This window comes from Episyrphus balteatus, chromosome 1 (genome assembly GCF_945859705.1).
Source record: "Episyrphus balteatus chromosome 1, idEpiBalt1.1, whole genome shotgun sequence".
NCBI lineage: Eukaryota > Metazoa > Arthropoda > Insecta > Diptera > Syrphidae > Episyrphus > Episyrphus balteatus.
In genome coordinates this window covers 171722592-171748794 of record NC_079134.1, presented here as the reverse complement: position 1 = coordinate 171748794, position 26203 = coordinate 171722592, and the positions used below count along the sequence as shown (strand labels likewise).

General features: G+C 30.4%; 1 protein-coding gene across 2 annotated transcripts in view; it reads right to left on the bottom strand.

The window, feature by feature from the left end:
- Window positions 1-5775: 5775 nt before the first annotated feature.
- The window catches only part of LOC129916743 (ras-related protein Rab-32), a 41187-nt gene continuing 20759 nt past the window's right edge, over window positions 5776-26203 (bottom strand). Inside the window, exons 1-4 of one of the 2 annotated variants that reach the window (XM_055996853.1) lie at window positions 13702-16579; window positions 8996-9391; window positions 8779-8922; window positions 5776-6439 (exon numbers count right to left, since the gene is read on the bottom strand). In XM_055996853.1, the coding sequence (XP_055852828.1) occupies window positions 6317-6439; window positions 8779-8922; window positions 8996-9391; window positions 13702-16050 (3012 nt within the window). In that variant the 5' untranslated portion in view covers window positions 16051-16579 and the 3' untranslated portion in view covers window positions 5776-6316. Of the gene's footprint in view, window positions 6440-8778; window positions 8923-8995; window positions 9392-13701; window positions 16580-26203 lie in introns of those variants that run through there. The other variant, XM_055996864.1, reaches the window with a different exon arrangement.

Here is a 26203-nt window from a genome sequence, read left to right as displayed (position 1 = left end):
TGAATAAAGTCACGTATCTGAGACTCGAAATCTGCAATAATAAAGCAATCGAGTCTTGTTTTGTGGGGGTTACATTGCCGACGCTAAGGTTGCGTTTGTATTTTGTTGTAGAGACCCTTCAAGCAAGAAAACTGAGTTCAACTCACACACTTGCAACTTTTTGTGTATGAACACAAAAGTCGAACGAGAATCGTGGTGAAAAATGAGAAAAGGAAAAGAAAGACAAGGCCAACAAGAGCCAAAGCGTCATTATGTTATTTTTTGTTGAAGTGTTTGGTCGCGTCGTGTCGTTGTTTGTATAATGTTAGATTATTAACTATAAACAATTATATTAAATTATAAACAATATGGAAAACAAAAAAGGTATGTTGTATATATCGCTCAAAGTGTTTGGATTAAAGTGTTGTTTCTGCTTGTGTTGTAGATGTAATCTTCAAGAAAAATCCAGAAGGTGAAACATGCGATTGGGTATCTAAAAAAAAAAACACCAACAACAGCAGCAGCATCAAATGAAATAAAATGAAAAAAAATATATTGTATTTTATATTGTATTTATTGTGAAAATTTCGTTTGCCAAAATAAAATAAAAAATAAAACAGTTTCAGTGAAAAAAAAATATATCTTGTTCTTTTTTTGGTCGCAAATGCGAAACGTCATCCTTTTTTTTATTCCTCTTTCTGGTAGGTTTTCGCTGCTCCGACTCAGGTCCGCCTTAGGCTCCGTTTTCTCGGAATGGAGATTTTCACCACACCAATACATATGCAATCCACAGTACACATAATAAGGTAATATATTCCGAACGTTGTCAAAATTTGTTTGTCAAAAAATGGGCACCAATCTGTCAGGTCGCCCTTTAATTTTTAAATTTCAATCGCAGTAAACAGAAAATTTGTTTTTATTTTAATTTTTAAAATGTCATTTGAAAAAATTATAAATTAAAATATAACAAATTTTCTTCGTGTTTCGTCGCGGAAAATGGTGAATAATTGTTAAAAAAAATTAGTGTGTGCGTGGTTTTTCGGTTTTAGTGCGTTTTTCGTCGGTAATTAAAGAAATATGAATTTCGGTAACTGACATTGGTCGCCAAATTGTCATATTTTGACAATTTGGCGACCAATGTCAGTTCGGAAGATATTACCTTTATATGTGTACTGTGTATGCAATCGACTTCGCGGTGATTATAATTTCCATACTAATTTGAGCCGCCTTCGGACCAGTTTCTGATCCGAAGTCGGACTCAGCTCCGCCTGAGGCATAGCGGATTCGGACCGAGGTCGGACTTGTTTGCTTGAAGGGGAGGGCAGAATTTATTTTTTGTAAGGCCCTGGGCACATGAGAGCGAATAAATTTATTTTTATTTATTCCTAGTAAATTTTTTGAAATTATACTTCTTTTGCGGCGGTTAAAGTATGAAAATTTACTTTTTTAAGCCTGGTACGCTGCTCGCGCTAAATTTTAGCTGAGATAAAATGCCCATACAAGTTATGGATAATTTGTATGGGATCCATTTTATTTCGGCTAAAATTTTTCGATAATTTGTATAGGAGCTAAAATTTAGCGCCAGCAGCGTACCACAGGCTTTAAAAAGAAATGTCAAAGAGATTAACAAGTAGCACCATCTAGTTTTCATAATTATTAGCTGAGCTCAACTAACACAACAGCTTCTGTAAATTGAAATCTCGCAGGTACTACTTTTTATAGAGCTTGCTTCAAAATTAAATTTTTTATAGAAGTTTGAACTTGTTTAACAACTTCCAATAAGTTGTTTAAATACTGTTAAAGAAACTTAACCGAAGAAAGCTTGTTTTTCGGATAAGCTTGGTTAATGAATTTATAGAAGCTTTACAGAAATTATCAAGTTTTGTATTAGATTTTTGGTTTTGATACTGAATAATCTAGCTCGGACACTTTTTGGTTTTGACATTAAATTATTTAGCTCAAACTTTTTTTTTTGTTTTGACATTTCTGCTATTTCAACTTTTTAACTGATTAAGTTTTTGATTTTATTAATGAATATCCCTTCAAGCAAGAAAACGGAGTTCAAAAAAGACACTCCGACCTCCGACTGAGAAAAACGGGGTTGAACTCATACACTTGCAACTTTTTGTGTATGAACACAAAGTCGAAGGAGAAATCGTGGTGAAAAAACCAATACATATTTTTCCGTCTGAGGCGGAGCGGATTCTGACCGAAGTCGGACTTGTTTGCTTGAAGGGATGCTAGGATGGACGAGTGGGTAGATTGGTGGACTACCACCAAGCAGATACGAAGTTCGATTCCTAGGTGTGGTTAAAAAAAATGTACTTTTAAAATTACTATTAATAGATACACTAAAAACTAATGAAATGTATTGTATTTGTAGTTTTTTTTTACTTTTAATAAGACATGTATTAAAATGCTATACAAGCTCTTCCGAAGCTGTCTGTCAAATCTGAAAGGAAAATTAGTATGAAGGGTGCGTTCACGTAGGTACTCATCTAAAGGTATCCAGGTTCGTACAAATCGGAGAGAGAAACTTTTGTTCAGATCGGTTACTAGTCCGGTCAAATTAGACTAAAATAAGGGGTTGAGGTTACATTAATTCCCAGCAAGCTGAAAATTGGTAGGATTGTTGAAAACACCATCATAAATTAAATCTAAAAAGTCCTCATCGATCCGAGGTCTGGAAAAAAATTTACGGGGGGTCAAAGGTCACAAAAACTGGTTTTTCACGATTTTCAGCAAAACGGTAAGTCTTATCAAAAAATTTTCAATGCAAGAATTGTAGACCAGGTCATTATATATAAAAAGTGTCATGACACTTTTTTTCCTGAGACCCACCGTTTCTTAAGTATAACGATTCAAAAAGTTGAAGTTGAGTTGTAATCCTCATAATCAGGCCCATTCTGAAAAAAACTCCCAACTGAAAAGATCTTGAAATTTCTTTATGTTTTTTTGCTTAAATTTCGTTCTTCAATGGTTAAGAATATGGGAAAGCAAAAAAAAAATGGAAATTTTCACCATTTGCCCGATTGGGGCCCTTCTCCCGAAACAAATTTCCCAGGGAATTTTTGTTTAGAGTAGGTCTGAACATATACAGGGTGTCCGATAGAGAATGGACAACCCTAAGACGGCTGATAGCCACTCTTATGACTGTTCTAAAAACAGATAGAAAAAAGTCCTATCACAACCAGTTCATAAAATATTGGCTTTTTTCGTTCAGTGTATTTTAAATTTTATCATTTTATGTTTTCGTTCACTTCAACCACGAATGAATTCTAGTCTAAGGGGAATATTTTTAAGAAAGTTGGCCACTTAGGTTTCCATAGATTTATTTTATACCACAGGTGTTTAAAATTTTTCATAAAATACTTTTTTTACATTTTGCATCAAAAAACAGATTTCAAAATTTTTTTTACGAAAATGTGCAATAGCTTTGCAGTTTTTAAAGCGTTTATGTACTCATCCAATTATTGTAGAAAATTATAAAAAAAAGAAATAAATAAAATTCATTCATTCGTGGTTGAAGTGAACGAAAACATAAAATGATAAAATTTAAAATACACTGAACGAAAAAAGCCAATATTTTATGAACTGGTTGTGATAGGACTTTTTTCTATCTGTTTTTAGAACAGTCATAAGAGTGGCTATCAGCCGTCTTAGGGCTGTCCATTCTCTATCGGACACCCTGTATATGTTCAGACCTACTCTAAACAAAAATTCCCTGGGAAATTTGTTTCGGGAGAAGGGCCCCAATCGGGCAAATGGTGAAAATTTCCATTTTTTTTTGCTTTCCCATATTCTTAACCATTGAAGAACGAAATTTAAGCAAAAAAACATAAAGAAATTTCAAGATCTTTTCAGTTGGGAGTTTTTTTCAGAATGGGCCTGATTGTGAGGATTACAACTCAACTTCAACTTTTTGAATCGTTATACTTAAGAAACGGTGGGTCTCAGGAAAAAAAGTGTCATGACACTTTTTATATATAATGACCTGGTCTACAATTCTTGCATTGAAAATTTTTTGATAAGACTTACCGTTTTGCTGAAAATCGTGAAAAACCAGTTTTTGTGACCTTTGACCCCCCGTAAATTTTTTTCCAGACCTCTAATCGATGAGGACTTTTTAGATTTAATTTATGATGGTGTTTTCAACAATCCTACCAATTTTCAGCTTGCTGGGAATTAATGTAACCTCGGATGTCTAAATTGACCGGACTATACGATGTTTGTTTGTGGTTTTGTTTCCAAGAAAATTACTGAGTTTTAATATTTGCTTATTTTTCATGTCAAAATTTTTCAAGAGAAACTTGTACCTAATCATATACTAAATTTTTCCATTTTGGCATATTCTTTTTGGTCTTTTTTTTTTTTTGTTGAAAAATGAGATAGATTGCATGTTGCATCGAACTTTTAATTTTTTTTTTCGAGCATCGACACAATTTGTCTGGTCTGACCAAAAATGGTTCCCATCTTCAACTGAATTAAACAAAAATTATAGATGGCAGGCAGACAGATAAATTCTTTATTTCATGAACTATTATTATAAACAAAAGCTTTTCTTTTTTGAATTAAGATATGACATAATCCTGCCGAGCGTCTGCCTGGCAGTGTTGCCAGACTATTTTGGAGGCCAACCTGCTAAACTTCAATAATTTTCCGTTCAATCCGATATTCATTATTTTCTGCATTTAAGTGCACCCAAAAATCTATTTGCCTTCGCGCTGGAAGAATACATCTTAATAGTTATTTCTAGACTAAAATGGCATAGAGCTCCAAGAAATATAAGCTGGGTATATGGAAACATGATAAAGAAACATCTAATTTGTGAAAATTATGGTTAAGATTCCCGGTAATATTAAAAAAAACATAAGATGGATATTAACATCAAAAAAAATAATGAACGATGCTTTTGAACCACTTTACCACGTTTACCAGAGTTTACACCGGTTATTGAATACCCTTAACATATTATAACCGCTTAACCCATTTTTTTTGGTTTCATTGATATACAAATTTGAAATTAGAGTTGATTTCACGTTTAGACCAAGCATTCAGTCATTATTTTATTGTTTAAAGACGACAGATTTGGAATTTTGTTTGAGTGATAGTACATTTTGTATAAATGTTCAATTTCACAGTCACTGTGGCGTATGTGTAACATTTTTTTTTTGATACATTTTTCTTGGTAAAATATTTTTGTTTGGCCTATCTGGAGCATTTTTTTTTAACCATACATCATATTTTTGGTCAGTCAAAATATTACATATCGTCGACTTAGAGTGGAACACAGCTAACTCCTCTTTTACAGTCCTTATAAAAAATACATAGGTACGAATAATATTCTTTCCTCTAGCAATGCGTTTTGTAAAATGGACGTCATTTACTCATACAGATAAGAATATATAATAGGCAATGGTTTTTATCAATTTAAAAAATTTTTAAATTAAAAAAATGTTATGACTTAATGCCTTGAATCACCAAGAAAGTCATACATACATATAAAAATCAAATAATGTGTTTTAAAATTCCTCCATAATTTCTAACTAATAATAAAGTAAAACACACAAAATCAAAAATTTTAGTAATAAAATGTTTTATCTTTAATTTATTAGTTTTATATCATAATTTCTTTTATTAAATGTGTACTATTTTGTATTATCTATGTAAATGTTTGTTGTTGTTTTTTTTTTTCTGTTCTATTTGAAATTTGTATTGTATACGCCTAACACATTTATTTTTATTTCTCTTATTTTCTTGTAAATGCTTTTGAAATTTGTAATATTTAAGTAGGTTTTTATTTATTGTTGTTGCTACAATAGAGCGTTTTTTTTTTAATTTATAACTTTATGAGCTTTGTGTATATTTTATATAATTTTTTGAAGTGCAAATGGCAAGAATTATTTGAATGGACTATATTTGTTTTTTAAATTTGTTCTTTATTTTTTGTTTTAAATATATTCATAAATCTTTTTTCAATTAACTTGCAAGGCAATTTTCATTTTTAATGGAAGCCAAGTTTAAAATAATTTACAATAAAATAGCATTTAAAAAATATTTTAATAAAAGAAACAAATTAAAAACAAAATACCTAAAAAATAAAAACGGAAAAAATACAAAAAAAAATATCTTATGAAGACGCATAGCTGGAATATAATTGTATAAATACATAAAATATAATTTTTTTCAACGATTTTCAATTTTTAAAAATACACTTTTCTTGTTTTTTTTTTATTAAATTTTATACGTAAACAGCTAAAAAATATAACACTTATGATTACATATAGAAGTCCTTCTGTATAAATGATGACACAATTTGTAAATTACAATTAAGGCGTCAGCAGGAACATTTACTTTTGATTGCCTGCGTCGTAGTTTGGCCACCATTCGAGTTTGCTAAATTGAATTTTTCACTATCGGCAATGTCAGCATCACTGATGAGTTTATCGTTCAAGAGAATCTGAGGAAAAAAGGAAAAATAATATTAATTAATTGAAATATTTAGTGGAAAAGGAAATAATTATTATTTTTTAAGGAAATTAAATGCTAAACGTTTTTGTCTACATACTGTAGTACCTCTGTCTATGTCTACAGGGAACAACACTGTTGTTACAACAGAGTAGTTGGGGAGTAAAGTGCTGTACAAAATTTGAATTTAAGTCTTTTTAGAGTTTTCGAAATGACTTCAAATTTTCTGGGTAAAAAAATGGCATTCAAAAGTCATTTTTGAAAAAAGTTGGAGTTACGGGGTTTCCTTATGAGACCTACGATATGCAGAAATCTGCTTGTTTTTAGGTGGTCTTATTCCCCGTGTACATGCCTTAGAACAATTTCTTGTTGTCTGATTTGATCGTAAACGACACGGCCGATTGCAATGGAAGTTTTTCTACGAAAGAGTTTTAGTAACCTAATATTAAAATTAAGAAAAAAATTACAAAAAATTTATTTTTGGATTTTTAAAAAAGATTAAAATTATTTTGTTTTTTAATTTTGTGAAAACGGAACAATGAAAAAACTTTGTTTTTATCTCATTCTAAAACTGTAGTGTTTAGTGTTTTTTTTTTCAAACTGTACGCAGTAACTTAAAAATAAAATGTAGCTCTCTATTTTTTGGTACAACAAAGAATTTTTAGAAAAAAATGGAACAACCTTAGAGTCGTTTTTTTGTAATAGTTTCTTTTATATAGATTTTTGTTATGTTATTAACATTTAATTTTTAATAACATAACAAATTGTTTTAAAAAAAATCTATATACAAAAAACTATTACAAAAAAAACGACTCTAACGATTTTCCATTTTTTTCTAAAAATTCTTTGTTATATCAAAAAATAGAAAGCTACATTTTTTTTTTAAGTTACTACATACAGTTTGAAAAAATCAGTAAACACTACAATTTCAGAAAATATAAAAATAAAGCGAAAATCAAGAAAAATTTTTTCTCACAGAAATCTGTGTCCTACCTATAATTGAAACACAATACACAAACCAGTAGAACGATTCGTTTCATTTTTGGCATAATAGAATAGAAACAGCTACCTGTTCAAGAAAATGAGTTTCCGTTCAATAAAACTTTTCGATCAGTACATAATTTGCATTTTTAATCTAAAGGAAATATTTTCCATATTAATTTCAAATTTAGCTTTTTTTGTAACATTAACCCAAATTATTATTTTTTAACTTTGTTCATTGAATTTTCTATATAAAAATTCTAATTTTTTATACATATAAACTTTATAAAATCATTTTCAAAAATGATACCCTATAATGAAAATTGGAAATAGTGCTACGTACAGGAAAAGAACCGAGAATGAAAAAAACTCTGTCTTATAAAATCCTCCTTTTCAAAAATCTGGTAGCAGTAGATACAACAATTTAGAATTTTGAAAACCAGAATTTAAAAAAAAAACAGAAATTTTTAAAAGTAGATTTTGCAACAGGAATTTCGAAGTAAATTTGGCGATAAGTACAAAAATACGTACTAAAAAGTCCATGAACAAATGCCGAAAGGTTCCTTAACCCTTTCGAACCCAAGCTATGAAAATCAATATTAAAAAATGTTTTTTCGGTATTATCGGGTCAAAAACATCACAACTAAGAAATATGAATATCAAAAAGTTGTTTTCCAAAATAATAAATAGCAAAACTAATGTGTTTTTCTCATGTTCTATGTAAGTAACATGCACCAAAAAAAGTCGGAGAACTGAGAAAATAACTTTTTATGAAACTATAATGTATGCTACTTCTTCTAAGCAAAAAAACAAAACACTTTCTGCATTAACATTTTTTATATCTTTTTTTCAAAATTATGACCATATATAAAAAAAATGTGAATTTCAGTCCCTTTCTCGATAAAAAAAATTAAAGTTATGATATTTGACAAACTTTTTGTAATAATCCAGTAACTAGGCATTATTATCATTCAATTAAGCCATCGTAACCTAAAAAATTGTTTAATTTAATATTTTTTACGAATTTTTAAAAAAATGTTACATGAGAGTAACGCTGGGTCCGAAAGGGTTAAAAGTGTTTTTAAATTTTGTATAAGGTAGGTAAACAAAATTTGGTAATAAAACAAAATACGTAACAGTATCCTTTTTTTTTTAGGTATAGGGTCTATATGAAAACTCCGAAGTTTTGGGCTTAAAAAATTGTAAATTAATGATTTTGAAATAAATTTGTTGGGATTTACGATAAATCATGAGATTTGGCAACGCTTACATACTTCAAGTTTTAATTTTCGAAATAAAGCTTCGTTTTCAAAAATTAAAACTTGATTTAATTTAAAACATTAAACTCACTTTATTAACTAACGCTCTTGCAGCTTCATCGATATTAATATTTTCCTTTGCTGATGTTTCGAACCAACCAGCAAAACCATTTTCTCGAACATATTCGTCCATCTTTTCGGGTGTTGTAATGATGCCTTGTTTATCTTGATCACACTAAAAAGATTAAAAAAAAAAACAAAATTAATATAAAACAATCAATTCAATTGCAACAAAATAGATATTTTACCTTATTGGCTAGTAGTATGCATGGAATTGGGCTACCATCTGGCAATTGAACTTTCGAATCTAAATCCTCTTTCCATTTACTCACACAATCAAATGTACCACTTCGTGTTACATCAAATACAATAAAGGCACCAACGGCTTCTTTGTAATAAACTCGTGTCATATTGCCAAATCTTTCTTGTCCAGCAATATCCCATAGCTGCAGGCGTACAATAGTATTCGAATCCCAATTTAAAACTTTTAAGGCAAAATCAACACCAATTGTCGCTCGATAATTTTGGCTAAAGAATTGATGAACATAGCGTTTAATGAAGGATGTTTTGCCAGTGCCAAGTTCACCGATGACTAGAATTTTATAAAGATGTTCTCGTTTTTCTTGTGAGGATGTCATTATTGGCTATATGAAGAAAAAAAGCATTATTTAGTAAAGGCTTTTTGTTTATTTGAATAAAAAATAATCTTAAATTTGTTGAATGTTCTGTAAAGAATTTAATTAAATTTTTTTAAATTACAGAATTTATAGATAAAGGACAATTCAAAATTCGAGGTGACTCTTGGTTCAGTATCAGTAAGCGTAGCCTAAAAATAGGCAGCCCTCTCCTTCGGTAAAACTTCCTTACCACTTCCTTACTACTGTAATTACTTCCGTGAAGTGAAATCCAATTTATTTAAAGCATTTATAGTATAAAATATTCCATCTTGTATAAGATTAAATTGTATCTAAACTTTTGTGACATGTTCCTATCGATTACAGACATCTTTTAATGTTCAATAGAAAATCTCAAAGCTTACATTGCAGATTTTTTCATTGCCTATCTCATTTTGCTTTGCTGTTAACCATAAAAGCCATCTCAGGTTGCATTTTCCTCATATCTAACACTATACAATGTGGAATACAACAACAAAAAAATATGCATGCATTGTAGACAACATAGAAAAATCACAATGAGGAAATTAAATAGCAAAGCCAGCTGTTGTTGGTGCGGTGTGACACAAGAATTGTAGGGCTTCTCATTGGGGATTTGTGTCATCGTCCAGTTAAGTAGGTACCTTTACATAGATACTCAAGAGTAGATTTTAACTAATGTATGGTTATAGACTGTTAAAGTATAGTTAGTTTGTGTTTTTCTTTTAAATTTTTATTGATTGCGGCAGAAGAGTGTAACCTTATGGACACTTTGATTTTTTCTCTGCATGAGTATGAGTTGACCCCTTGTTTTAAATACTTTTTTGTGATTTAATTAATTTTTTCCTTTCTTATCATTCATCGGTTGAGTAAAATAAAATTTTAACCAAAAAGATGTGGGAAAGGTTTAATGGATTAAATCATTAGAATCAAGTTTTATATTTGAAGATAGTTCCGAAATCAAATTTAATCATTGAACAAATTATCTCCCACAATTTGAAATTCCATGGACTAAATAAATAAGCCACGATTGGATTTGACATAATTTTTTTAGGTGTATGTTGTGATCAAAAATACCTATACATAAAAAACTTATTACTATTTTTTTTTTTTTTCAAAATTACCTCATTGTTTTCATTTGATTCGCTTTCGAAATCGTCCTTGAACGTTTAAGAAATTAATGTAAAAAAATTAAAAAAAACTTAAATAGTTGCAGTAAAAAAGATTTTTATTTCATCAAAAATACAAAATCCAAAAAATAATTTAGTGCAAGCAAATACAAAATACAAAAAATTAAGCTTAAAAATACAGCAATAATTCATCATAAGTTTGATTTTTGTGAGAGTTTAGATAAATTCATTCTTGTGTTGTGGACCAGTTAAAGAAAATCATCTACATAACTTCACTTCCTTGAAACCTAATTGCTATATTTATTGTACAACTTTGTATGTTTAAAAAAAAAAAAAAAAAAACAAACAAATTCTAAACCTTTGCAATTTCAATTATTAGCTGCGTTCCTTTGGAAATATTTATCTACTTTTTAGTACTTAAAGCTGCTTTGAACTACTTTTTCAGTATAGCAAAGTAAATCAAAGTAGTTTTAAGTACTAAAAAGTAGATAAATATTTCCAAAGGAACGCAGCTATTAAAAACGTAACTTAAAGTAACATTAACTTTGAATTAATGAGGGCAAAAACTTGGGTTTTTATTCATTCCAATCACTTTTCTCTATGTTCGAACATAATGTAATGTCAGCTAAGCTATAATAAAACCCTCCACACCTCAATAATTAACTTAGTTTTACTAGTTGGCTTTCTTGAAATAAATGAATAGTTATTTAATTTAACAACCAAATAAATGGATTGAAAATATGAAGAATTATTTCTATCTTCGTGACCTTATTTCTTAATATTTTAAATTCTAGGTGGGCTTTAGTTCAGTTTTGAAAATATGAAATATTAAAACCTAGTCCATAGATCGGGAGAACTTTAATCGGACAAAAATGTAGGTACAGTTGGTAATGAAAATTTTATTTTATAGCTCGAGCTGCGCATTTTTGCACAATTTTGTCGAGGTTCACTTTTTGATGGAATGCTTCATTTTAAACTAAGCTAACATATTGAAATTTATAATAGAAACAACTCAAAATTAAATTAACTTCACGTTTGACCATTCTTTCATGTTAATATTTTGTGCCCAAATTATGAAAGTGGACTAAGTCACTTTTTGCATGGTTTCAACAAAATCTAATTTATTAATTTTATTTTTATTTATTTTAATGGTATTTTTTTTTTTTTTGAAACAATCAAAGGAGGAATTAACAATCAAAGGAACAATAAATAAGCCTATTTACTGCAATTTCGTTTTTAGATGAAGTTTAAACCTTAAATTAGCTTTTAGTTTTAATTTTTTTTTAGCGTGACGTAATCCACTTTCATAATTAAGTGCATATTGTGAATTCCAAAACAACGGTTCTTTCAAATATGGAATATAATGGGTTTCCAATGGAAAAATTCCAAAAATATCGTTCCTTTTTGGTTTTCAAAAACAATGATGAAAACCCTAAAAGGGATTAAAATTTCCTTAAGATTTTGATTTGGGGATAATCTTCCGAACACATTTCCCTAAGAGTTTTCTTGGGACTTTCTATAGGACTGAATGTATTGTAATAAGAAAATTTGGGAAACATTTTTGCACATTCTTGAACAAATACAATGAAATAAGGTAAATCTTTTCAAAGAAAATAATTATTTGAATAAATGGAAGGTCTTATTCTTATTGTTATGAATAGGGCTATTTCCACTATGCAAATTAAACTAAAAATGTCAAAGTTTTTCCCAACTAAACTGTATTTTAGCTGATGAACTTTTACATTTATGAACTCGGGGAAAGTTTCTTAATTGCATTAAATACAGCATATGTTTTCATATATCAATTGAAAGGTGGTAGGGGGAATTTTGTAAAAACCATAGATTTTGTTTTGTTTGAAGCAAGTACAAACTACAAATGTGAAAACAAAAAGATATGAAAATAAAATAATTTTTTTTTGGTAAAGAGAATTACTGAAACTTTTTATATTATATCAATTTTAGAAAATAACTCATCAAGTTTTTTAAAATCGATTTTCAAATTTCACACACCGACGTGTGACTACAAAAATAAACTAATTAAATGATAATATAAATTTAAAAAAAAAGTTCTCTAACTTTTGGAAACTGAATATAAAAAAATCCTTTTTTTGGCATACACTTGTATACACTTTTTAGTGTAATTAAAAAACAGATCTATTAAAAGTGTTCTTTTAATTTCAAGTAAATATTATTTAAACCCTTTCGAAACATCACAATATGACTTTGTTTAATAAGAAAAACACGAAAGACTTAAAAAAAAATAAATACCGAATTGAATAAACTTTGTATAGGTACTTTATTTTTTTTATTAAATTAATTTCAAAATGCTTTCCAAACAAAAAAAATATTCTCATATTAATTTTATAAAATATAAAACTTCGATAGCAAAAACTTATACAAGCATATTCAAAAAAATCATAGATCTACTTAAAATAAAAACAAAATATTATATACAAAAATAAAAAAAAAGAAATAAAAATGTTTTCCCAACAGCAAAATTGTTTATATTTTTTTTTTCAAAATTACCTCTACTTTTTCACTAATTTCACTATTTTTGAGACTCGTATTGTCATTATTTTTATCGTTTTCGACAATCTTCTCAGTTTTCTTGATAAATTTTAAGAAGAGGTTAAAAATATTTTTTTTAAATTATTTAACAAAATTATTTTTTACAAGAAAACATTAAATATCGATGAAATTTGTAAAAATGGTATAAAAACATTACAAAACTTATAAAAATGCAATAAATTTTGAAATAAAAAAAAACGATTTTCAGTGAAAAATCTTTCAAAAACACTATTTTGGTAAAAAAAAACCGTCACTATAAAAAGGATTTATTGATCCTTTCACCAAAAATAGCGTATTTTTTAAATGTAGGGTGTCTACGAGCATGTACATTAAATGTTTTTAGGGGTACTAGGAATGTTTGAGTTTTGAGACAAAAATAGTTCTCCAATATACACGAAAAACAAAAATAAAAAACAAAGCATTGAAAATTCATATTTTTTGAGAAACTTCGATAGATGTTTTTTTTTAATAAAATATGATTTAAATGCTCTACAATTTTTTCATGAGTATGATAATTCTATCTATTTTTATCTCTGAACTTCATAATAATTTTATGATTATGACATCCCTTGTATCAGGATCAATCATTCTTATCTAACTCACCGGATTTTCTTGGTCCATTGTCAGATCGCCAAATGCTGGCATGGAAGGTTCCGGTGGCGAAAATTCCGACTCAAATGAGTACTCACTTATTCCTGATATATAATTAAGAGATTCCTTCCTAACACTACCTCCACTGCCACTACCTCCGCTACCACTCCCTGTACCTCCGCCGACGTTACCGTCCACGTTATCAGTATCCTCGTTCGAATAAATTGTCGCTTGTTGATTAATATACTGCAATCTCCTTTTATTTATATCAGTAATCGGACTCCGACGACCACCCGAATCAAAACTATTCGCCGATTCAAATGAACTAAAATCCTTACTATCAAGTACAAATTGTGATAAAGGTATCACAGTCCTTTGTGGACGCACTGAAGTACCAACAGCAAATCGTATATTATGCCGATGATCGCAAATTATTGGAGTTTCTTCACGTGTACCGTCGTCGTTGCCGTCCTCCAGCGACTGATCTTCACTCAATCCACGAAGATTGGGATTCTGTAAATTGTTCCCACTAAAATATAGGGATGCGTCGTCTGTTTGCGCCGAATTAATGTTGTCTTGGTCTGTGGTAATACTTTCTCTTTCTAACGACGATGTCGATGCGAAGCTGGGTAAAGAGATTATTTTCCTCTGATGGGCAGATTCATGTGTTTCCTGAACAATGCTAATGTCTTCGATAGAATTTTCTTCTTTAGATATGATATCACTTAGATTAGGTTTCTCAGTGTCTAAGAGGTTGTTGCCAACGTAATAATGTATTGGTGAGACATCTGGTGATGAAATATCAGAAATACGATTATCTACATCATCTAACTCAGATCCAATTGACGATACAAAACTGGGTAAGGAAATAACTATTTTTCTTTGCTTTTGATTGATAGTCTCATGAGGCTCTTCTGTGGTGTTTGAGGTTTCCTCGACAAATGGCGGCAGGGATTTAACCTGTGGTTCGTGGTCGTCTATTGACGATTGTGGTGGAAGCTTTGGATTCTCCGTGGTGGTGATGCCCAATGGGATTGGCAACTTTGGTAATTGGGTTATGATTGGTGGTGATGATGGTGATAGATCTTGTATATCTATTGATGCTGGTCTGGGAAATCGACGGCCTCGTTCGACAGTTCCCTCGCGTATCATAAAATACGATTCGGAATCAACCGAATCGAAGGCGTGAAATCGTTGCCGTCTTAGTCGAGGTAATTGATGTGAGAGTGATTTGCGGATGGCTCCAGTTGGAGCGGAGGCAAATGATTGGGCGGTGGTAAATGGCGCCCGGGAGGGTTTTGCTGGTGCTCTCTCTCGCGGTGGTGTATCACAGATACTTTGGGTGACTATGAGTTTATCTTCCGTGGTTGTGGTGGTGGAAATTGTTGAGGTGATTGACTTGTTGCCAGATGGAGAAGCCGATGGTGAGCTGTTTGGTGGGCTATTCGGCTTTGACTTGGGTTTTTTATTCTTCTTTGAGTTTTTCTTCGAAGGTGATGTTGATATTAATGGTTTTTGCTGTTGTTTTGATTCTTCTGTGGTGGTGGTTGCAATTAAATAATCCCCTTCGTCAGTATTTGGGGTTGTTGGGGTAGAACCTACAATTTCAGTTGTAGTTGTGGGTAGATTTTTTCGCCCTTGGATGCCGTTGTTGTTGTTATTGTTATTCTTATTGGTGTGTTCGATTTTCTTGCCCTGAATTGTTATTTGTATCTTTCGAACTTTATCGAATTTCGTTGGTGAAGACTCTGGTGAGAGAGAATATGGTGGCGTAGTGTGATCCGACGAAGTGGTCACAGTTACTTTTCTCTTAGTTTCATTATCTGCAGTAAAAATTGGCCTTCGATCAAGGGTTTGAGTGGTTTGGGTTGAACTTGTAACCAACAAAAGATTACTGGACAAAATTTCCTCCTCTTTCTTTGGATTGACTTTATTCTTCTTGATTCCTGTGAGTGAAAATTTCTTCGAAAGTTTACTTTTTTTCTTCTTTGAATCGTTTGAATCCGATTGTGGGACTTCTAAATCCTCACCACCACTCGATAGAACTTGGTCACTACTTGACGTAGGGGTTGGTATTTTCTTTTTTGTCGATTTTGAGGCACGAAACGAACGAAATGCCGAAGTAAATCTTGAACGAGTTTTGGATTTTGGTGAAAGTTGTTCAATTGGAACCACTGTTGGTTGTTGTTTATTAGCTAAATCTACAACTGTATCTAATTGTTCTTCATCTTCATCTAGAGATTTACAAAAATTATCAGACAAAGTCTTTCGTAGCAGGGGTTGTTCGGATCTTAATTCAACCTCACTGCTGGCAGCGTTCAAATTTGGTTCCAATGATTTTGGTGCACCAATGTTTTGCATTATAGCTCCATCGAGACAAGATTTGAGGGATTTGAGGTTAGGGATTGGACAAATTCACAGCGAAAAGAAAAAAATCCGAAACGAACGCGTTGCACAATCGACAAGAATAAAGAAACGACTGTTTTTATACGACGACAAAAAATTTACTCTATAGACAAAATAAAGAAACAATAAATTATTCCTTTATCTTAATCTAAAAAGATACTTGGGGCGAGATGAATTTACTTTCACCTAAGATCTTATCATGTTTTTGTTTTTGAGATAACTTTTTGTCTATTTATAAGATTTTTAAACAATCGTAAAACAATTTTTAACAGAACACTTGCACCAACGACACGAAGCCAAAACTATTCCTCTTTTTTTTATTTTTCTGCTAATTTAATTTAAAGAATTTGCAACCAGAGGACTCCCCAACACTGCGCACTAGAGTGTTTTCTGTCTATATCACCATACCGGGGTACAAGACACACAGATAGTAGAAGATTATAGAACCCGACGAGGCACCTTGCGATATTTAAATGAAACTTTAGCCGCCGTTGCTTTGGCTTTTATAAAATTTTCAAAAAAAAAAAAAACCCTCCAACAATGACAACTTTATACTCTGCCTGCATCACACAGTGTGGCAGATACACCAGAGAAGCTCAGATAGTGGTTGTGACAAGTGTGGCGAGAACTGGTCAATGTAACGACTGAAACTCTGTGACACTTGTTTCTAGACTCGGTCTATATGAATTCCTCTCATTATGTTTGTTTTTGTATTTGAAAGTACAACATGGAAGTGCGATTAGAAGAGGTATATGAATCCCATCCCTAAGCAGCACATTCGATGGATGGATATCAGATATCATTCCACATAGCCAAGGCGAGAGTTAATGGAATCTATTACAATTACTCAAAAAAAAAAAAAAAAAAAAACATTGCGAACAATATGATATTCAATCATCCACAGACAGATAGATGATGAGTGTTTGGTAAGTTTTAGTTGGTACACAAAAATTCCGTAAGAGGCGCCCTTGTTTGTGCGAATCAATGCATCTCTAACCATGTCTAATCAGAGACGCCTGGTTTTTTTTATTTGCACTATTTTTTAGATAGTGTTTGTGTTATTGATGATGTGTAAAGAATTGATGAAACTCTCAACTTTTATATGGCTTCTATCGGGATCATTGAGAGGAGAAATGCAAGTGAGTTATTTGATATTTGCAAAAAATTCTTATATCACAACTTTGAGAAATATAGTGGTTGATGCGGTCTATAGGGTTTTAATTTTTGTTGTTGTTATTTTCTTCTCCTCTATCTTCAGTTAGCAAATTATAATTATTATAGGTATGGGGAAATGAAATGTTAAGAGGCGCTATCAAATGTTATGGATAGATACTCATTGCTTAAAGATAGAAATGAAATCAATTTGTAATGATTCCTTTGCAGTTTAAAAATCTATAATAGATATTATCAGATTGCAAAATAAGATCGTCTAACTAAATGTATCTAGATTTTTTTGTTGAGAGTGGTTAAGATTTGTTGGAAAGTTAATTCTTACTACATAATATGAAAATTGATACCAATATCTAAATGGAACTGTAATATAAATGTGATGCAAGCATCATCTATTGATGCAACATTCTTCAAAAAGTTCCAATTGGAAAAAAATAAAACAATGATCAAAACTGGTTTTCGTTTTTTTGGTGACACATTGCGTCATATTGTGAAATAGTTTTTAAAATTAGAATGTGTTCTTTTGTAAAGGAAAATTACATACCTATACCTACATTTATGTCACTATTTCGTTTGACCTTAGTCTAATTCTGAGAGCTCAGACTTATCTATGGTAGGCCATTAAAATAAATTAGAAGTGATAAGGTCTTTGAAAGTGGTAGACCGACGAAAAATTAATGGTCAGTTTGGGTTATTTATTCGTAAACTAACATTCAGATGATTTTTAAGCGTAAACAAAATTTAATTTCGATGAAGAAATGATGAAAAAAATGTTTGATGTTTATATGTTGAAAGCAACGCTTATAACTTTTATGTTGTTTCTGCGTTATCATATTTTTAAGAGATTAAAAGATCAGGTGGAATTTTGAATGTGTGTTTTTTTTTTTACTTCAACATTCAAATACAAATTGAACACAGCTTAGGCTACGACCACATAGTGAGCGGCAATACTGAGCCCCAAAACTAAAATCAGCCATTTCCATAACAAATTGAAATATATTTTCAATGCGGTTTCTTTACTCAAAAAGTTCTTAATGCAGTTCCAATGTTGGGCAATTTTTTTTTCAATTCAATTTAGTTTATTGAACTTGTTATTTACAATTGACTTAAAATTAACTTATTTCTAAGATACATTGGTTGATATAAAATTTTGTTGGCACAGAAGGGGCCTAACCTTAAACAATGACTAAGTTATAAAATATAGATAAATATTATACATGGATAAACTTAATTTAAAAAGTCTGCTGACTAGGTTGTCCTCGGGGTGTTCAGACCCGGATGTCCAGTTGTGGGGTTGGTTGAGTTGGGTTGGTTTTTCCAATGTTGGGCGCCAGTTAAAACAATGAAATAATTACACAGGCCCACAAAAAAAAGTGCCAGTTCTTTGACCGGGTTGGGTTCGGTATCTCTATTTTCATAATCCTGGGGTGGAATCGGCTAAAATGATATTTGACTATCATATTTTTTACTATCAAATTTGATAGCCAACTATTTTCCATCTGTGTAAGGTGATCGTTTTGAGATCATTTTTAATTTTGGTTTACTTGGTATCACTTGGGTTTGACATCTGTCAAACGTCAGTAAATTTCAAAATAACCAATGAAGAGTTTCAGATTTTCAATTTCATAGCTACTAATAATTAAGAAGACAATTATTAAAAATGTATGTTAATATTTTTTAATACGCTTAAAATAATAATTTATAACTTTAATTACTACGTAGCAAACAAAACTCTAATAGGATCGCTTACAAAGAATCCCACAAAATATTTTATAAACTTTCAATTCAGATGGCAGATCCAAAATGTGTAATATACTCAAAAAAATTTCTTATGTTATTCGAAAACTTTGTACGAGTCTATTAAAAACACAATATTATTTTGAAATTATTTTTTTGTGTACAAAGGTATGATTGCACATTACTTTGAGTCGGGGAGGTAAAATATAATTTAATTTGTTCCTCATGTCTGACTCTTCTATTTTCTATTTCATAATTCATTTACTTTATTTTAATTTTGTAGGCTTAAAATAATTGCACAGGCAAAAAAATATTCATTTTTCCCAAACAAAGTAAAAGCACCACGAAAACCAAGATAAAAATATGCTACAAATGTTAAATTGTATCAAATTGACACCTAAATAGGTGTCAGCTGAAAAAGTCAAAAAAATATGATAGTCACTTTTGACTATCATCTTACACAGACGAATTTTCTTAAATTTGACAGTCAACTATCAAAAATCAGCTTACACGATTCCACCCCTGTTTTTTAAATTCCTGCCATTAAATTCCACCGCGCTTGGAATCAACACAAGGTGTTTTATTTTAAAAATCACCGCGATTTTTAAAATAAAACACCTTGTGCTGAATCCGAAACTGAAGTCAGTTTTGCCCAAAAACATTCTCAAAATTTTGATTAATGCGATTTGTTTGGTGTTTTGCAATTTGCTCAAAATTTCGAGGGTATTTTTGCAAGACTGACTTCGGATTCGAATTCAATACGTCAAAATACATAAAGATAGATAGATACTTCCTTATTCCGTGACCTTTCTTTTTAAATAAAGTGAATCTTCTTCGTTGGCTATAGGTCTTGATTTGAGTCTATCTTTTCTTCTTTGTCGACGTTTCACGTGTGCTTACACGCTTCTTCAGGACTAAGAAAAATAATTCTATAAAGCTCTAAAAACGTATAGAATAAATACTTATCTTGAATCCTCTAATGATCCCCAATTGATTGCAGTTGATTAAAGTTTAGGTTTTTTTATCAAGCTTATATATTTTGAAAATCAATAAAAAATGTCTTGAAAAAGACGTTTTTAATTATTTGAAATTTTGATAATTAAAAACGTCTTTTTCAAGACATTTTTTATTGATTTTCAAAATATATAAGCTTGATAAAAAAACCTAAACTTTAATCAACTGCAATCAATTGGGGATCATTAGAGGATTCAAGATAAGTATTTATTCTATACGTTTTTAGAGCTTTATAGAATTATTTTTCTTAGTCCTGAAGAAGCGTGTAAGCACACGTGAAACGTCGACAAAGAAGAAAAGATAGACTCAAATCAAGACCTATAGCCAACGAAGAAGATTCACTTTATAAAGATAGATAGACTCGGTCAAAAGTACTGGCACTTTTTATTAATTAAAACCTTAAATAGTATTTGTTTTTACGTCCATATTTTTAATTATAGAAGAAGGAGAAATTTAATTAAAATACAAACTGTTGTTTTATAAAAGCACTAACAGTGGCGCCCAATGTGAGATTAAATTAACCAAAGTGCATTTTAAACCGTCAACAGGATCTTTTCAAGTCAAAGTTTTTAAATGTCGAAGAATGAGTAATGTTCTTCGCCAGAAAACACTGTTGTTTGATTAATAGAAGACAAATTCTCGCAAATAAAAACAAAGACAGGGGGGAGGTCAATAAATCAATCATTTTGTTCATGATTCCGCTATTTATATTCTTATTTTAAATATATAATGTTCAATATACAAATGTACATACATAAACTAGCATCAATAGCTCACTCACAATCCAAATAAATTGTAATAATTGGAAAATATAATAATAAAAATGTTTCAATTCGATTGAAATTAGATAAAACTCAAATAAAAATATCGTTGCCAAAAATAAGAAATGTAAAGCTTAAACAACACAAATCCGGAAAATGGAAATAGAACAGCACAATAATTATATTATCACATTTTTTCTAGGGATATAAGGGATAGAAAAATCTTCTCTTTTAGAATAAACCTCTAGGGCTTTTGAGGAGTTTTATGTATAAGAATCTCATAAGAAAAGTCATTAAAACCCACTAAGATGATGCTGGTTTACTTTTGCTAGGATTGAATAGTTTTTCGATTGAAGACTAGGTGGCATCAAGACGTTTTTTCCTTTTCTCAACACTGAGAGAAATGATTTGAAAGTTTTTAAATTAATATATCAGAACCTTAATACAATAGTGCGATTTGTTTGTACCTATACAAATTACAAAATAGTCGATTAATGTGCTTAACTTAACTTAAGTGCCATACGTTTTTTGTGTCCAACTTGTAGACCAACTCATAAATTAATCTACAAGTTGGAAACAAAAAACAGTCTGGAAGATTAAAAATCAATTAATTCATCCCAACGCTCTTTCAAAAATTTGAAGACCCAATTCACATCCAGAAAATTAATTCAACACACAAATCCTCATCCTTGAATACAATATTGCGGAAATGAGAACACAAATAAAAAAAAAATTATTCAAAATGATGCTTCGTTGGAAACTTTCACTGTCTCTTCAGAATTTCCACAATTTTGTAATTTACCTATCCGAAAGCGTTTCATATACATTTTGTATATCCTTTTTAAAAAAAAGGAAATTTCCTCCAACACACAAACCATTACTTACATTACATTCATGGAGTATGGCCCAATTTCATTTTACTTTGCAACTTTTTTTTTGTTGCTTTTTTTTTGCTGTTTTTTCAGGACGTTGATGAATGATTTTAACTGAACGTAGCGTAGGTATGTTCAGTGCCTATATAATATGCATGAACCCTTATTTAAGCCAACTTATGTTGGGAAAGGGTCAAAAAGAGATAATAATCAACGCCTTAAGGGTGGGTAGTTAGTTTGTGTGAAAGAATTTTTCAATTGCAGAAGGGTAGTAAGTAAGGCTATATGCGATATGACGTCGTTAACTGCAATTTTTTGCTGTGAGTACAAAAAAGGCTTTCTTTTTTATTATTATTTATATTAAAACTGAATACGATTGAAAAGACTTTTTTTTAAAGCTGTAAAAGTGAATCTAAAAGTGTAGAAGTTTCTCATTATGCTTTGAATATGCATTTTTACTTAGCATTTTTTTTTTAAATCAATTTTGAAACCACGAAGAAGATCCAAATAATAAAAGTATATATTAATAAAGGCTGTGTTGAGTCATTTGTAGATATTCTTTCTTTGGTTGATAGAAGGAGAATCGATCAGAACTGTGCGTCACATTTGCATGGTAAACACTGAACAAATCACTTTTGATGGCTTGAAAAAATCCATAATAATTTTTGTTGTTGTCGTTGCTGCTTTTTTCAGATTTCCGAAAATACTTTACCCATAGAATTCGTTGAAGGCGTTAGGACAATCAATCCCGATGGACGGAGAGGGGTGACCCCCAGAACAAGTTGTATGACGGATTGCTTCATACACCGAAAAAAAAACCAATATCAATTTAACATTTTTTAAATATCAGCCAAAAATGCTCTATAAAATGTGTTTTATGATATTTAAAATGTTTAAACAACATTTTTATTATCATTATGATATTTAAATGTCACATTTTGGAAATTTTTTTTGATATTTTAGTATCATTTTTTCATATCAATTTCTCATTCCAAATTATTGAAAAATATTAAATAAAAAATTCTTAATGTGTACTAATTTAAAGGCGCTTTGTGTTTTTTCGAAGTAAAATGTATGATTTACAGAGAAAATTTGATCGGCACTAAGATTTTACTTCACATAGTTTGGGAGAAAATAACAAAACAATTATATCACCTATAATAGAAAAAATAATATCACCATTATTTTGTAAAGAATATTCCCTTTCAGTAATGTTTTGAAAAAAGAAAGAAAATTCTTAAAATAATAAAAATAATAAAAATGAAAAGGAAAGAAATAGGTTTCATTATAATAAACTAAAACGTAAAATCTAGTCAATATTGATATTTTAATTGTCAAAGTGAAATTTTCACTATCCACTTAAACTTAAAAAAATGTCAAAATGATATTTTAATTGTCAAAGTGAAATTTTCACTATCCCACCTGAAATTAAAAAATGTCAAAATGAAATGATAAAATATCAAAATTGATATTTTAATTGTTGGAAGACTTTTGTCACTGAAAAATGTTAATTTGATAGCTGTTATTATCAAATTTTTTTTTCGGTGTAGGTTTGTTCGATTTTTTCTTGCTGAATGTGCACAAAGTTAGTTCTGATGTTTTCTGATTATAATGATTATTATTCAGCCCTATCCTGAGGTTCACGTTGAAATTCTTCTGCTCGAAATATTTTTGTTCGCCCGGAATTTGAAAAGCTATCGTGAGTTTCACCCGAAGGGAACTTACATTTTTATATACCTACACTAGTTTCCTGTTAAGCCTAGTACGCAGATCGGGAAAAATTGTATTTCTCATACAAATTTTTTCTCGGGACAAATTTTGTCTTGAATATTTTTCCAAGCGGTACGCAGTTCACGCGCAATATTTAAATATTTGGAGCCGCTGGCTGTAAAGAAAAAGTCTCCAATTAATTTTGCGCGGACAAATAATGTTCAAAGCATTATTCTGCCGGAAAAATTGTGACAAGAAAAAAAAAAATTAAACAAAATTGAAAAAAATTCATACAAAATTAAGGTGGACTCTTTAATAAAATACTTGGAAAGTGAAGACGAAACAAATACAACTCAGAATCAAATCAAAAAAGAAGAAAAAAACTATTGATAGAAATTACTTAGGGTAAACTGCTCTATTGTTGGCACTCCCCATGTGATTGGCACCTTGAGTTAAAAAACCACTTACAGCTACTATTTTTATTTTTTGTTAAAAAATTCACTCTTAGGTTCCCTCCTTTTTTGGCATGTTCTTAGCAAACGAGATATTGATAATTACAAAAAAAAAAGTATTAAAAACAGTACAGTTTTATGCTATAGGTACCTACGGAAAAAACTGCGAAATAAAGTTGGTGCGACATTCGCTTAAGGTGCCAATGATTGGGCAGTTTACCCTAGGTAATTTCTTCAACTTCAAAATTTTGCGCTGGATTAAAAAATGTTTTGTAGAGATTAAAATTGTAGATTAATTTTAGCCACAAAAATTTAAGTGAGAAAAGAGATGTCAACTTCCTAACATATTATACCTAAAAAATATGGGAAGTTTTCCGAACGTGAACAACTTTTCGCCCGGAACTGACAATAGGGGAAAAGTGAAATTCAATTTTTCTGGGTGGAATTTTGTTCACGTGAAACTCACGATAGGGCTGATTATGAATAATCGTTGTGCTTTTTTTTTAAATACAATAAAATGTAGTTGTAGGCAATGTAAAGTTCAAGCCTACAACAGTATTTAAATATCTTATTGAATTCAGAAATGTCACAATTCAAAAAATCACACAAAAAAAAGGACACAGTTTTCAGTTCTGACATTCCCCGGTGAGCTATTAAAAAACTATAATTGAACTGAAACTGATCTATTTTGACAACTGATGCCAACGGATCAGCCGGATTGAAATGTTATTGACTGTGCGGCTACCTTTTTCGTCACGGCCGGCCATCCAATCCAAAAAATAAAAATAAATTAATGTCAAAATGTCATTTCCGGGAACGCTCTTACATAGAATCTGAATAAATAATGTAGTCTTACACTGATAATTTTGCATTTTTTGGGTATTTTTACTCAGTATCTTATGTTATGTAAGTATGGCTGTAATATACACTTTTATCAAAAAAGTTACAAAAAACAAAAGAAAAAAATACTTATGGCGTAAGTGTTTCGGACGTGCATAAAAGCATTTTTTTGAAGAAATCGGTCTCTGCCCCAAGAAATAAAGTTATATTTGATTTATTTAAGACCTACTGTCTTATTATAATAATATATCATTCACATTGGTACTATTTCTAGACCTCTAAAGTTGTTTTGAATACACCACCACCATTTTGAGGAACATTTTTCTAGTACTAATTTTTGGGGTTTTGTGGTAAATTAAAAAAATATACATTTTTGTGCTCTGCCCGTTCATGAACCGACAAATTATGGCTAAAGCGAACATTTAAGCATGAAATTTTTATCATAAAACAAAGTTGATTTTTTAAGAATTCGGCCATCGAAATTTCCCACCTCCATGATTTTGACCCTTAATTATATATCTATATAAAATCTTTTTTGCAAGACTTCTGGGTTAAAATCTTTACCATTTTTCATAACATTCATAACATCACTTAGAACATCCTACATTCTTCGACATTTAGAAACTTCAGTGTTAAAAATACTTTTAAATGAAGAATAGTGGATCAATTCTTTTAACTGGCGTCCAACGTAGAAAATGCATCCCGAATTTTTGAAATTTTTTCTTAGTCTTTTGTGAATTTTAAAAAATAATTTTTTATTTATAGGCCAAGAAACTTTTGACGGTTTTAAATGCACTTCGGCTACTTTAATCCTACATTGGGCGCCACTTTTTCCGTTTTAATCAAACAACAGTTTTTATTTGGTGATAAAATTGCTCCTTCTTTTTCATTTACAAACATTGGAATACAAAAAAATTATATTTAAGGTTTTAAATTAAAAAAAAAATACATTTCAATGTATTAACTGGCGCCCAACGTAGGAAATTGAATTTGTTATTATGACTGATTTATAAAAAGTTTTTGTTGATAGTTATCTCATCTCACATTGGGTGCCACTTTTAACGTTTTTAGAATATAAAATATAATTCTTTTAGAGATAATCGTGGTTACTCAGCATTTTTTTAAAACTCTACTGAAACTAATTTATGGCTCCATATGTACAAATATGTGAATTGAATATATTTTTATCATAGGAATACATTTCTACATTTGATATAATCTTAGGTATGTCATTTTTTCCTTTGCTCCCCTTTTTATTACACCCAAAACTCACAAAAAAAAAGAAAACATTTGTCTCAACACAGAGCATCTTGACATTTCATCAGGTTTAAGATAACCAAATTGTTCTAGATACATCTGAGCAATCTAATTACAGCCTCATATCTTTCACGTACCAACAATATTGACAAAGCTAAATTGAAACATTGTCGTCTCCAAATGATAAACAGGAAAACAAAATATGTGTTGTGAAGGTATAGCACCCAAGCACCCACCTTTAATCTTGAATGATAAGAATCTGGCGTGTGCATTGTTTATCAACTGACTGGATTGT